This window comes from Pelodiscus sinensis, chromosome 1, assembly GCF_052426305.1.
Source record: "Pelodiscus sinensis isolate ZL-2025 chromosome 1, ASM5242630v1, whole genome shotgun sequence".
NCBI lineage: Eukaryota > Metazoa > Chordata > Testudines > Trionychidae > Pelodiscus > Pelodiscus sinensis.
In genome coordinates this window covers 102,599,678-102,614,305 of record NC_143052.1, presented here as the reverse complement: position 1 = coordinate 102,614,305, position 14,628 = coordinate 102,599,678, and the positions used below count along the sequence as shown (strand labels likewise).

The 14,628-nt window shown below is 47.2% G+C and overlaps 1 protein-coding gene across 4 annotated transcripts in view; it reads right to left on the bottom strand.

Moving 5' to 3' along the window:
* Window positions 1-14,628, bottom strand: part of HIPK2 (homeodomain interacting protein kinase 2) — a 213,140-nt gene that overhangs the window by 42,730 nt on the left and 155,782 nt on the right. For 2 of the 4 annotated variants that reach the window (XM_006138056.5, XM_006138057.5), the window contains exons 6-9: window positions 13,510-13,694; window positions 8,672-8,834; window positions 6,100-6,319; window positions 4,717-4,838 (exon numbers count right to left, since the gene is read on the bottom strand). In XM_006138056.5, the coding sequence (XP_006138118.2) occupies window positions 4,717-4,838; window positions 6,100-6,319; window positions 8,672-8,834; window positions 13,510-13,694 (690 nt within the window). The remainder of the gene's footprint in view (window positions 1-4,716; window positions 4,839-6,099; window positions 6,320-8,671; window positions 8,835-13,509; window positions 13,695-14,628) is intronic. The other 2 variants (XM_006138058.5, XM_006138059.5) reach the window with 1 other exon arrangement.

Here is a 14,628-nt window from a genome sequence, read left to right as displayed (position 1 = left end):
TCCTTGGGGCCTGGGGTCCATGGGGAGAGAAGGCAGGAAGGGGTGGGGCGTAGGGACTAATTAGGATTGCCAGGTGTCCGGTATGCGGCCTCTGTCCAGTAAAAGACCCAGAAAATACCTGGTATTTCCTGTTTTTCTCAGACAAAAGGTCGCTTGGGACAATCTTCGCCTAACACATGTGATGGTGGGGGTGGGGAGCATGGGGATTTAAAGGCACAGTGTGTCTTTTGTGTGTGTGTGTGTGTGTGTGTGCAGTTGATTTTTGGTTTTTTTTGCTCAACAACTTTGATTGTCCCCCCACCCCTCCCTTACTCAACCAATTTTTTTCTTGCTATGTTCAGTATTTTTTGTGAAAATATCAGTGGGGGCATTGGTTGGGTGCACCTGAAGGCAGAATCAGGCTGTGCAGCTCCCATGCTTGGCCCTAGTTGCTGCCTGGCCCAGCATCTCACACCACTGCTTTGGGAATAGCTGCAGTGTGACAGATAGGGTTGCCAGGTGTCTGGTATTCAACTGGACAGTCCAGTTTTTGGGCCCTCTGTCCAGTAAAAAAATTCAGAAAATACCAGAAATGTGCAATGTCCAGTATTTTCTGGTTTTCCGTCTGGGTGCCCCCTGGAAGCCTGGCGGGGGCGGGGGAGTGTCTGGGAGGCGGGGCGCGATCAGCGCTGGGAGCCTCTGGTTGCGTCTGACGTAGGAGTGATGCTTTGGGGAGGAGGAGAAGCCCTGCCCATGCTCCTGAGAGCTGTTCAAGTGCGTTGTGGGGCCGTAGCCAGACTCGCTTGTGCTTCGCCAGGACCGTGCACTGGACAGGCAGCGCCCTGGGATCTGCATGTGCCCAGGTCAGTCACGCTCCCCGCCGGCCGATTCTCTCACCCCTGCTTCCCCCTCTTGGCCAGCCCCTCTCCCCCCGACCTCTCCCGGCCAGCCCTGCTTTCTGCCGGCCGGTTCTCCTCCTCCCAATCTCCCCAGCCAGCCCCACTCCGCCCGACACCCCGCCCCAATCTCCCCCGGCCAGCCCCGCTGCCCAGACCCCTCCCCTCCTGACCAGCCCTGCTTCCCGCTGGCCGCCCCCCGATCTCCTCTACCCCCGACCAGCCTTGCTTCCTGCTGTCCACCCCCCCAATGTCCCCCAGCCAACCCTGCTGCCCTCCCCCCCCCCCCCCCGCAGCCTTGCTTCCCCTTCCCCCCTCCCAGCCAGCCCTCTCCGCAATCAAGTGTGTCCGGTATTTTTTCTGAAGCTACCTGGTAACCCTAGTGACAGACACAACTTAACATCAAAATCTATTCCATGTTAATGGCAGCAGGAAATAAGAGTACTTCACTCTAATAAACTGCAAATTACACTTGTCTCCGAACCCTCCCTGGAATTTTCTAGCTTGGTGCCCCTTTGTGCCAGAGCTGGGCCCTCTCCCCTCCAAGTTCAGCAATTACACACATGCATGCACACACCACACCCGTGTACCCATCAGTCTAGGTGAACTATTACAGATCTCTCCCAAGGTCAGCTTGCTCTGACAATTCAATTTAGGAATCATAAAATTTTACAGCCTGGTCATAGTGAGATGCTACCAACATGACAGCAGAGAAGCTTATCACTTGAGGGCAGGCACACAGAGCATGCGTGCTCAGAGACCGGGCCATGGAATTCAAGGGTATTAGCAACATCCCTTCTTAGGCTCATAGTGGTGCCATCACTGTGCTGGGGCCACACAGTGTGCCACACAGTGTAGCCACACAGCACCAAGGGTGCTGCACCGCAAATTGAGTCTCTGCAAGAAGGTATTTCACCCTGTTCCTTCCTAAGCCAGATTCAGAGATTCGTTATCTACTGCCTGCACCACACAAACCCTAAATTTCTCCCCATCCTGTAGCCCCTTTAGCAACCCCCACCCGCCACACACTCACCACCAACCCTCCCCCACACGCACACTCACCAACAACCCCCACCACACACACAAACGCTTTCCAGCCCAGTTCCAAATGTTGATTGTCCTGGAATTTTCTGCCTTGCTGAGTCAGATGAAAAGGCTGCAGTGGTGGGCCTCTCTCTGTCTCCGCCACATCTGCACAACTAGGGCTGGAAAGGCTACTCAGGCACAGGGCCCTGGAGAGCTGTTCACAGCACTGTGCTATCCCACAGGGCAAGCCCTGGCAGGCAGGTGGATGAGGGCGTGGGGAATATTTTTGTTTTTACAGCTTTGGTTTAAAAAAGGTTACTACATGGTTGTTGCTCCCTGTAAGAGATTACCCGAGTTTGTTTGCATGCCAAAGCCACTTCCTCCTTGTGTGTGGAGGAGGCTTGGATTTCTTCAGTCCTCCTGCTGTCGAAGTGCATGGACCTAGATTCAGTGTCGGGATCTGGGCACAACTCTCTACATATGAGGTAAGGAACACGGAGATTTTTCATCGGCAGGAAAGGATTGCTTTGGCTGGTCCGTTGGGACAGTGCACAGCGCTGCCATGTCCACGGCTGTGAGTAAGATGTCACAGGTGTCACTGAGAGCACATTTTGGGCTCTGGACTCTCGCTCCTAGGTTCAGATGAGGAAAGTGAGAGCGAGCCCTTTCAGCCGCATGGAAGAGTAGCACAAAGGGAAGTGGCCCTAATTACTCTGAAGGGGCTGGTGGCAGGCAGGCAGGGTTTTCTGCCTAGAAGTGAAAGTAAGAAAATGCAGGAATGCAGAACACAGTCGAGGGAGAAGGGAAGGAAGAGACAAGCGCTGGATCACCCTTTTCTATGTGCTACACCCAGGCCCACCTATGGGAGGGCAATTGCCCTGGGGCCTGGCAATTCAAAGGGACTCGGACGCTGCATGCAGCAAGGCATGGAGAGCTGACTGCTCCGGCCCCGCCCCTTCTAAAAGCACAGAGCCGGAGGTTCCCCCACATTGCTCAGGGTCCCACAGAGGCTGTCAGCACCCCTGGTGACACCATCAATTTCAGGCTGGAAAAAACACCCTTCAAATACATGGAGTGCTGTCCCTTTAAGACATGAAGTTGCTGATCTGTTAAAGACTGGAATCAGAGCCTCTTTTCACCTGTCTCCCCAGCCACATGCCAGGATACGTGCTCGTGTGGGAGAAAATGGACCCAGAAAGGTCTGATGTAAAGATTATTTTCACCCCCTACTTTGCATATTGCAGGCAGCAGCTTGATTTAACTTTTCATTTCTGCAAGAACCAGCTCACAGAGACAATATACAAAATGCGTCCGTATCCATCACTACCGTTATGGAAGAGTTTATCCAAGGGCCTCTGGGTGAGGCACTTGCAGCCATTTGCCTGGCCCTGTTTCCTGGATTTCAATGTATACAGAGAGTAAGTGGTTAGGGTCCAGTTTTGGAGCTGCCCTGTGGCTTAGAGGGAACATCAGTTGGAAAGCATTTGTGCCAGTTCAGCTGCTTGTGCCTAATTTCACTTTGCACATATTCCCACTCCAGTCTTTGAAAATCTCTCCGTTTCCTTTCCACTGCTCTGCTTCTCAGACTTCTGAATGGGATGCAAGGTCCAAGCTTGCCATGCTGAAGGTTATGACAGGCATTGGCAAAATGATGAATTCCATTTTGAAGCAGACTTGCACCAAGAGGCAGCTCTGTCACGAGGACTCTTTTAGTGGGAATAGGCGGGGCACTTAGCTAGTGAAAAATCACACAGGTGTTACGTTGTGCTTCGTTCGGTCTTCACCAGATAAGATCGGTAGGCCTCTGGCAAAGGAAAGTAATCACAGGAATATATACATGGCTTATGTAACCTGGGCAATCCAAGGCTTGGGCATGATTTTAAAGTCTGTTGATGTCTGAGTGCAAATGAACACTCTGGCATTAAGCAGCCCACAGGAGGCATGTATTTTACTTCTGGATCACTTTTTCCAGGAGGTATTGTGTAGCTCTATGCACCTAACACTTAGTATATTTGTTCTCTATCAAAGACGTTCCTGACACCAATAAATATCAGACCACTTTAAAAAAATGGCCAGATTCACAGAAACTGGGGCAAGGAGGTCTCAGTTATACCTCTTGACAGAAGGCTGGGGATTCACCTTCACGGAGGATAGGCACTTTTTCAAGTGACAACCCCCACTCTGGGTTTCCATAGTTGGGGAGTCATTTATCTTCTACTAGGGTCCCTTCAAGAACTGCACCAGTAGAGGCAGAGATTCTCTGACATAGCTGCCCTGGCCCTGCCTTCAGGTTTCCCATTACTCAAGAACAAGATGACATTCCATAAAATGGAAAGGAAACAAACTGAAAAATAAATTAAGCAAAACCTTTTTTAAACAATACACAATTTACCAGTGGAACTTGCTGCTGCAAGATGTCACAGGGCCAAATACTTAGTAGGATTCAGAAAAGTATCAATCATTAATTCTTACCATTGTCCTGACACAGCTCCTATTGCCACCCCCACGGATGTCAATGAGAATTGGATCACACCTTGTAAAAAGGGGGACTGAGAAAGAGAATGGACCTGTTACCTGCTACACTGTTAGAGCCTTTTAGAAATCAGAAGTAGCCTGCCAGGAGAAAAGGAGATTGAGGAAAGACAGATGCCCCGTGGAAAGCTGGAGATGTTCACCTGGGTGTCCCATTCTACAACTGAGCCACAGAGGGACTGAGTTTTCCCCCGCTCCATGTAGCTAAGCTAAATGAAAAACACTTGCTCCAAGTGTCACCTATACTTGCCCAAAGCACATTTACCCAGACTAAGAAAATTACCTGTGCGAGGAGACCTGGCTGGATCTGAAGAGGCTGGGCCCCAGGAGCCTGAGTGACAATCGGAACAGCGTTCTCCATCCGTACAGAATACCCAGCATGCTTTGAAGGGGAGGCTTGTAATCCTGTTCCATGGACAGAGAAGGTACAGAATTAGTCATCATCAGCACTGCTAAGAAGAGGGGTCTAAAAAAGAAAATCAGGCGCTTGATTCCCACTTCTTACATCCAGTCAAATTTATTACACTCTCAACCCATGGACATCTATCAATTTTTGGCAGACATGACACACACACACAAGGCTGAAGACAGTAGGAGATTAACCCTCCTTAAACTTGGCATATGCTTTTAGAATGTGTTAACTTTAGTAGAGACATCATAACGTTACCCACATCTGGAGGCAATTCTATAAGGGTTTGTTTTCAAATTAAACCTGTTATTCTCCAATCTGGCTACCAGCAACCATCACAGATGGCTAGAAAAATACACTATAGGGTGAGGGTGCTGCCTGTTGATGAGGTGGGAGATTGGGACTCCAGAGTAAGGTTGTGTACACTCCACTCGTCATTGAGGCATTTTGTTTCTCTAGACTTCACTAGGATTGAAAGGCATATCACCAGTACGCATCAGTCAACACATTCTGAAGTGATAGTGTCCTTGTCTACTTTAACACCTGCTAACCTAGTTGAGTTAGGGGACGCCAGGCTTCAACTGGGGTAAAAGTTACACTATAAAGTCCTTGTAGAAAAGTGGTTAGAGTATTGCAAAACATTATTGTTGATAGATCCTGCACCATCAGGACCAAATCTCAGATCTTGCCTGGACTGAGTATTTGTCTCTGATACAGCTATTGGTGAAACTATGCAGGAGCAACCCCTATCACAGACAGGTGAAGCTGCTATGTGTCCCAATGCAGTTTACACCATTTTAAAACAGGAGTATTGCCCACTGGTGCAAAAATCAGCTATACCTATCTATACTAGCTGCAGTGGTGCAGCTGTACAGATGACTAGCCACTGATGGCCATAATCAGGGCAAATCTCCAGTACAGACTTTTCCAGAGAACTAACCTGCTGAGTCACCTCATGGAAACAGGGTCACTGAGCAACCTGGGAACTGGTCAGTAAAATAGTCAGTTCTTTTCAATTTGCCAACACAAGGCAAAGGTTCTTCAAAATACACTGACCAGGACAATGAACGATGAGCACCACAATCACATCTCCCTCCCTCCACCCCCGAGGTATCACCAGCAACCCAACTGCTCCTGATGTTCTCCTCACTTTCATGATTTTCTTCCTTCAGAAAGATATGGTGGAGGGAGATTTCAAATGTGAACCAAATCAAACAACAGAAAGGCTGGCTGCCAGGAGGCAGGCCGGTTTCTTACCTTGAAAGCCTGGAGGGCAGACGATGAGGGCTTGCTGGAAGGGGTCAGGCCGGGCACAGATCTGCGCCGTTCCTGTCTGCAGGGGCATGCTCCGCTGGGCCACTGCGGCCATGGATGCTGCTGAAGGCTGGTAGAGTGCAGATTGGTAGTTTAGTATGGAGACTTCAGGGTTGGCTAAAGAAATAGTGGCACTGGTGGAGGTGGGAGCCAGGTTGGTGGCCTAAAGGAATGATGGGAATTAAACAAAAAAAAATGAGGGAGATGGTATGTTGGAAGAAGCAAATCTAAAAATAAATGAATCTAAATAAAACCAGGAAACAAAAAAATAAATGAGGAGCAAAATAGAAAACTGAGGAGCACAAGAGGCAAGGGAAGGTGACATGGGCAAAGGAAGCACACTAAGCATGAATAGGGAGACGCTCTATCAACTGGGGCTGCTTCCAACCACACCATAGCCCAGTTTGTTGTCCAGGGAGTCTCCAGAATGGAGCATCTCTCCTGAGGATGGGCCTGATTTGGGGAACAGGGAGGAGACAGGAAGAGGAAGGGGCTCTGTGAAAGGGCGGCATGGCCCCGCACTGCAGCTAAAAGAGTTCACCTGGCCTCGGGGGCAGGGCAGACCCCACCCCTGCAGCCTTGCTGGGCATGCACACGAGTGAGTCCTGGGATAAAAGCCAGGGGAAGCAGGCAGTCAGGGGAGGTAGCTGAAGTGGCAGGGGTGCAGGGCAGAGATCCTGAGCCGTCCCAGCCATCCCTGCTACCACTGGAGCAAGGCCTGCTGATTCAGGCGCTCAGGAGCTGCAAGCCAAAGCACAGACCCCAGGACATCGCCTCTCCAGGGGAGAGGCAGGAAGCATCCCCGGGAGGAGGAAGGACCTCCGGGGGGTCGGCAACCAGGCAGTGGATACTGACACGGCCAACAGGGCCCTAGGCTGGGACCCGGTGGAGCGGGAGGGCCCGGGTCCCCCTACCTCCCCCAAAACCCCCATAATTCAGCCTCCAAGATGGTGCAAAAGGCTTGTCTGTATGGACTAGGCCAGAGGGCCGTATCTCCCCTGATAAAGGGGCACTGGACTTTGAGGGCCAGGCCAAAGGGATTATGTGTCCCCAGGTCCAAGGCGAATTCGCTCCGGGACCAGGGCCTGCCCCTTCACAGGCTCAAAAAGCAACAGTCACACAAAGTCAAACTGCTCCGTACATGCTTCTGGCCCACCCTGTGAGAAACCTGGTGAGGTCAGTTCTGCTCCCAACACAAAACATATAGGAGAATTTGGAGATTCCCATTTATACACCCATCACAACTACACACTTCTTTTGATAAGAGAACATAAAGCGGCACTTTTTTCAACCCCCTTTAAAAAAAACCCAGGCAGTAAGTGATGGACACACAAGAGACAGTCGGAAACCTCACCTAGAGACGGGAGAGGAAACAGGAGAAGTGGCCCACGTACAGTGGTTTTTGACGTACAGTGAGAATGTTGGAACTGCCTGATACTGGCAGACCTCACCCAAATTTCTGCTGCTGTTTGATATGCAGAGACAGATTCTTCCACCCATATTCACACTATGCAGTGCTAATAGTCTCACTGGCAGGAACTTTGGGTGGAGTAAGGAACTACTCAGGGCGAGTAAAGATGACAGAGTGTCTGACCCTTCTAGTCGTGCAGGTGGTGGTGTTTGGTTATAGTAAAGGGTGCTAATTGGTGCTTGGGAGAAGGTAATCAACAGGAGTTTATAAGCAGTCTTACTCTCCAGCCTAAGTTCCAAAAGCAGGCAAAAAAAGGATACAGGCAGTCCCCGGGTTACGTGGATCTGACTTACATTGGATCCCTACTTACGAACGGGGCTTTTCTCACCGCGGAGGACGCGGGCGGCGGGACCGCCAAGATGTGCCGCAGTACCGCCACCCGTGTCCTCCGCGGCGAGAAAAGCCGCTCCGAGTCTCCCTGGTCTGCTGGGGAGGGGGGGGGGGGGCGCAGCTAGTGCACCCCTGCCCCAGCAGACCAGGCTTTTCTTACCGCAGAGGACGCCTACCACAGTGGGGTTTCCATCTCAATTAGGGCCTCTAGGGACTACTGTAAAGACAAATAATACTCAAGGAGAAATACCCCACCAAATGCTACGGTAAGAAGTGAGAGCACTTCCATTTGCTGCTGCTGCTGCTGCAGTCTTGTGTCTGTGATGTGAGGATTTAGTTTTATCTCAGCAGTAATCTTCATAATTACTCGTGTCTGCCTGATTGTCACTTAGCACAATCCTACTTGTTGCACAAAGAGAGACTGCCATCGGAATTTTATTCCATTCCAACTCCCTAGGAAGGTGGGGTTCATCATCCCCAACGAGATGAACGAATAAGCCAGTATTTCACGGTCACACGAGTGCCATGGAATGAATCATCCTTGCATAAAATACCACAGAACTAGACAAGGCTCAAGGAGAAGGATGGTGTGTTCTTGTCACAAGGCAGAAAGGAGCCATCTTACTGTGCCAGTGTTGATAAGAGCACTACATCTACCCTCCATTTTCTAGGGCTCTCTAGCTTTCAGGCCTTGGCTGCTGCTGATTCCCATACCTGGTTGTGGACAGTGTTGAGCTGGTTGTTAAAGGTCATGGTCAGGTTGGTTGATGTGCTCGGGGCCACATGGGTGATGAATGGCGTCTTGCTCTGGTTTACTGTGTCATACATGTTCACCCGCCGCTTGCAAATCTCCATGTTCTGGAAACAGGACTTGACACTGTTTAGAGAAAGGGATGAGAGGGTGAGAAAGAGAAGGAAAAACAACAACCCAATGAGCATATTTAACAGTCAGCTACAGAAATCTAGCTCCAGGTCAGCCTTCTTCTTTGATGGCTAAGCCAAGTGATCAGGCAATGCTTGGCACTTGCTAGATTAATCAGTGTTTCCCTACTTTGTTTGAATATCCCCTTCTCCCCATAGCCAAGGTTCACACTGTTTGTACTGAAAGGGAACTAGCTGGCATTCAGCAGAGGACTTGTTTTGGCTTAGGATTCCTGAGAGTCTCATCCAGCTTCAGTCCTGCAGTGTAAGTTAGAGTCAGCAGCCAAAAGCTGTCAGCAGTCAGACAGAAGGGGAAGAAAAATCAAACCAAGAAATGTTGAGTTGTCTTTTGTAACATGACAGATAATGGGGATGTGGGGAGAAAGCCAGCTGGTCTTTGATCATTTGGGCTTCTTTTAAAGGCAGTTTTCAAAGCCTTTCCCCTATAGGAGGAAGATTTTGCTATAGGTGGTACATGAGACATCTCAGTTCTTACTCATCACTTTAAAAATGTTCATTTGAGCTCAGTCCTGCAAAGCTGCTCAGTTCATTGGTCCCACTTTAGCACAGGATGTAAGCATGAGTCCCATTCAGCGCATATGACTTAAAGGGTTTCCTAAAGCATAGCTCGAGTGCTCAGCATCTTGCAGGATTGGCTCATGAGGCTGTCTCAACTTGAGAGGCAGCAGTGGGGAAATGTTTTTAAATCTCCTCCAGCACAATCCCTCTAACCTACGTATTAAAGAAATAAACACACACACACACATATAGCAGTGGAAATATTGAAAAGTACAATATTTTGTCTCCTCAGTATGTAGCAACATACTGTTTGTGCAATATAGCATATAAAATACTTCTGCCCTATTACAGCACATTCCTTGTGAGGTAGGAAACTGAGGCACAGAGATATTTTTTTTTTAAAGGAACACTATCATTTTAAGTATGGTCAAGAGCTACAGATCTGACCAGGACCTGCAGGAATAAGATGAACACTTTCCACAATTAGGAATTTCAATATTGTTTTAAAATCCAATTCAAATGGTTATTTTTCATTCATTATTTCTCCCACAGTGTTTAATAACCAAAAGTAAAACTAAGCATCTGACAGTGAACTTATAAAGAAAACAAAAATGAAAGTATTTTCTCCTTGATTTTGACTGTTTACACAGAGAAACTATGAAAAGTAAGTGCACCTCAGGACTCAATTTGTAAGATTTCACTTTTAATAATCTAAGCTGTTATTAGTAATATGGGTAAAAATGAGTGTTTATGATACTTTATTTTTAAGCTGATAGTGTCCATTTAAAGAAACGTGCCCCTGATCACACAGGAGTGGTCAGGAATAGAATCCAGATCCCTTGCACGCTCCCTCCCTCCCTCATCCTTTAATGAAGAGACCATGCTTCTTCTAAAAAGTCCCATGCCATTTGGTTATGAATACGATTATTTCTGTGCAACAATTACTGAATGTTGAATCAGATGTGAGAGAATATGTATGTACTTTCATCGTATACATGCTTTTTACATCTATGAAATACAGGTAATCTGCAAAATATTTAGAAATATTTGTAAAAGTTTTTAAAAATCTACTTGACAAAGGTAGAATGCTAATTGCCCAGGTTTCTGCACAAGTTTTTAACTATTTTTCAAAACACTGTAGAGTAAACCACTGAAAATGACATACTTGTATTTCACATAATACTACCATTGCAAAAGAGTACTGTAAAACATGATCTGCTCCCTGTAAATTAGTGCAATAATATACTGCATATTCAAAAACATTGTTGCCAACAACGTAGTATCCCTACAATCACAAATGCAAAGCTGCTGCTTTGGCACTAACAAGTACAAAGCCTCAAGAGTTCTTGAGGCTTGTAGCCTTTTTGTGAAGTGTGTCACAGTAGAAACTGCTTCCAGCAGCTATGTCTTCTCTACATTTGCACTTCCTCTCTGTCCTGATTTACTTTCAAGAGAGATTCAGTCCCCAGCGTTCCTGGAGTCTTTGAAGTTCCTATTCTCAGAAACAGGGACAATCACAGGCCTGATTTCAAATCAGCCAACCCACATTGGGAGGCCTGCTGACTGGGGAGGCAAAGGGGGCAACTGCCACAAGGTCCAGGGGTCAAAGGGGGCTAGTGCAGTGGCAGCACCCAGAGTCTTGAGCCCATTAAATTGACACTATAGAGTCGCACTGTGCACTCTGAATAGCTCTAAGGGCTGCCAGGGGAATGTGGCACACTCCAGGCAGCATTGGGGGACGGGGAGCGCACAGGGTCTGTGCAGCTGCCCTCAGCCCTGCCCCTTCTGCCTGAGGCCCCGCCCTTTATGGGATCATGGAGCCACCTCCTCGCCTTGCCCAGGAGCCCAGTGAGGCTGTCAACTCCCCTGCACGTTGGTTAAAGCTTGTTGCCATTTCCAAAAGAGGAAGAGTGCTGAGCTGGCAGGGTGTTTAGCATCCAGAGGTAGGGTTGCCAGGTGTCCAGTATTTTCGCTTCCAGTCCAGGGAAAAAATTCAGAAAATACTGGACACCTAAAATGTGCTCAACTTCTCCCGTCTTGCTATCCCTTTTCTGACTCTGCAGGCACTTAAAGCTGTTTTAATTTAATGTTTGTTTATTGTTGGGTTTTTTTGCTCAAAAACTTTGATCTCCCCATTTTTTTTCCCTCCCACAGAATTTTCCCCCCGGTGTTTTTTGGTTTTTTGGGGGGGGGGGGTAGGGGGAAGGCTGTTCGATATTTTTGGATAAACCATCTGGCAACCCTATCCAGAGGCTCGATCCTAAAGTTCTTATTCAGACACAAATTTCCACTGAGTTGCTCCTGAGTACGAACTTGTACCTTTGTTAGGTACTTGGCCCAAGGAGGGCTGGGGTAAAAACTTCAGCAATGAAGCCCTAATGGAGGGAAGGTTTCCCAATGGCAACAGACTGGGCCCTGAGTCTGTAAAACTGTAAGCAGTTGCTGCACATGTAAAAAGGGTTGTTGCAAATGAAAGTACATTATTGCAAACATAAAAGCAGATTTTTGTCTATTGTTTCAAATTTTTCATAAAACTGACTTTTTTATGATGAGTATTTTCTCTCTGTTTATAATAATTACCTTGTGTTCATATGGCATTCATCACCTCAGTATCTATTTATCCATCTATGGTACTTATATGGTCTCCATTACCGCAGTGTCTGAGCAACTTACCATTTTTAATGTATTCATTCTCATACTAGCTACTCTGAGTTATAGCAGTACTATTAATTCTGATTCACAGTAGGAATGTGAAAGTGTAAACGCGTCCGTGGTTACACGCAGCCCCCAACCCCCACCCCGCACTGTGTCAGAGGCAGCAGCGGGAGGGGGGGGAAGGCGGGGGAAACCAGGGCTTGTGGGAAGCCGGCTTTTAAGCTGGCTCCCCACAAGCCCCTGCTTTCAGGGATGTGCATCTACCAGGGCTTTCAAAACCAGGTGCCTGACTCACACTGAAATTAATGAGTTAAGCTGCTAGACACTTTTAAAAATCCCAATGCACACCGATCAGCGGCTAAAGAGCTTTACAAATTTGGCCCTAAGTGACTTGCCCAGGGTCAGACAGAAAATCCATAGTGGAGCAGGGAACTGCATCCAGATCTCCAAAGTCCCAGGCTAATGTATAGTGATGTTCAAGCTTTATTATAAATGAGACTCAGGCCTTAATGAACCATGCCTTATAACATCCCCATCAGGCGAGGGAGTGCTTCTCTATTTTACAGATAAGAACATAAGAACGGCCATACTGGGTCAGACCAAAGGTCCATGTAGCCCAGTATCCTGTCTGCCGACAGCAGCCAATACCAGACGCCCCAGAGGGGCAATACCAGATGCCCTGTCACCTACATCCAGACAAACAGGTTAGGGACACCATTCCTACCCATCCTGGCTAACAGCCATTGATGGACCTAACCTCCATGAATTTATCTAGCTCTTTTATGAACCCTGTTAAAGTTCTACCCTTCTAGTCTTCCTTCTAGATGTGGAAACTGAGGTTCAAGTTACTTGTTGAAGGCCACATAGCAAATCTGAGAGCGAGAGAGCTGGGCGCAGAAATGAGATTTCTTGTTTCTAGTTCCTTTTTCTAAGTCAGGAGTCCTCAAGAGGGGGAGGCTGCAAACAAGCGTTGGTATTATGATCGCAATGCCCTCTCTCCAGATGGTTAAACAGAGCGGTCCCAACCAGATTCCATCTAGCTGGGAAAGGGTTCTGTGAGGAAGGGCTGGGTCACGCTGTGGATAATGAGAACCACAGCACCAACCCCTCTGTCACTTGCATAAGTCGAGTCAATGCCACTTGCACCTATTTTTTCTGTATTTTAACATGAATATGTGTAATGATTGAGTCATTTCACAATGGACATAATGCAGTCTTCTGTCTTTTGAATTTTGTGCATCAGCAACACATTTCTTATTCATATTAGGTTTGGGTTTTTTTTTTTTTTAAACAAAAATGAAAAGCTTTGGGCCTTAACGGTGGCCTTTTAAAATACTGTTGCTAGGCCCTTTTATAAACCCAAATGTTCATCCTACTGCCCAGTCTACCATCCCGCCCACTCCATCTAACTTGTCTCTCTGACAACCCAGACATAAGGCAGAAGGAAGGAAGCTTACTGTGTGCTATGGGGAAAATCGAGCAAGTGCGTCATGGTGACAAAGGGATGGTTTAGTGTTTCAATTGGAGTTATCCTCTTATCCGCATCTATAGTCAACATCTTCTTTAACAGATCTATAAACTCCCGCCGGTCTGCCTTTTCCACCAACATATCACTTCCTTCTAAATCTGTTGTCATATTCACCTGGGAGAGAAAGGACAAAGACAACAGTTAAAAGGGACAAGCAGATGCTCAGGTCTCCAAGAGATCATCTCTCTCGATTCCACCATGTGTGTGTCTGCCGAAGAGCAGCTGCTGAGGTCACAAGGAAGAATCTGAGCTGGCAAAGTCAAATTGCCATCAGGCTAAGTGCAAGAAATGTCTCTGTACAGGCTGCTAAGTATCTAGCTTGTTTAGGTCAATGGCCATGGAAGATCTTAGTTGTCCTTTCCAGCTTTTTATCAGCTTCTGTGTGATAATAGACAAGCTCTGACAAACATAATGTATCATATAAAGCACCATATATTTTGTGCCTTGCTGCAAAAACAGCAAAAAACACAAACAAAAAAGATAGCAGTAAGTTTATGGAGAACAGCACTATTTATAGATCAGGGGCCAGGAAAAGCTTTCATAATAAAATCTTTCCTGATCTGAAGTCTCACTTTCTACACTTTAGCTAATGAAGCTAAAATATCCAGTATTATCTTACATGTACTCTAGATCAAAACTATCATGGGCCATTTTGTTGTCATGAACTTTCGTAGCCCCATACCAACTTCACTGTTACAACAACAAAACAATCAAATAATAAGCACTTTTTCTTTACAGGTAGCAATGTGCTTTCTAAAGTAGGTAAACATCCTCCTCCTCATTTTACAGATAAGGGAATTTAAGGCATAGAGAAGTTAACTGACTCAGCCAAGGTCAAATAGGAAGTTAGTGGCAGAGCTAGGAATAGACCCTAGCACTTGTAAAACTCCTAATTACTAAGCCACACTGTTTGATGCAACTTTCATGACTATATATGGCCTTATGTGTAGGGAGCCAATGCAACACATGATAACTGGGAGTTGGCTGGACTGATGAAGACCTGGTGTTTCTCAGAGGTTTGCCCAAAGCAGCATATATGTAGAAATGA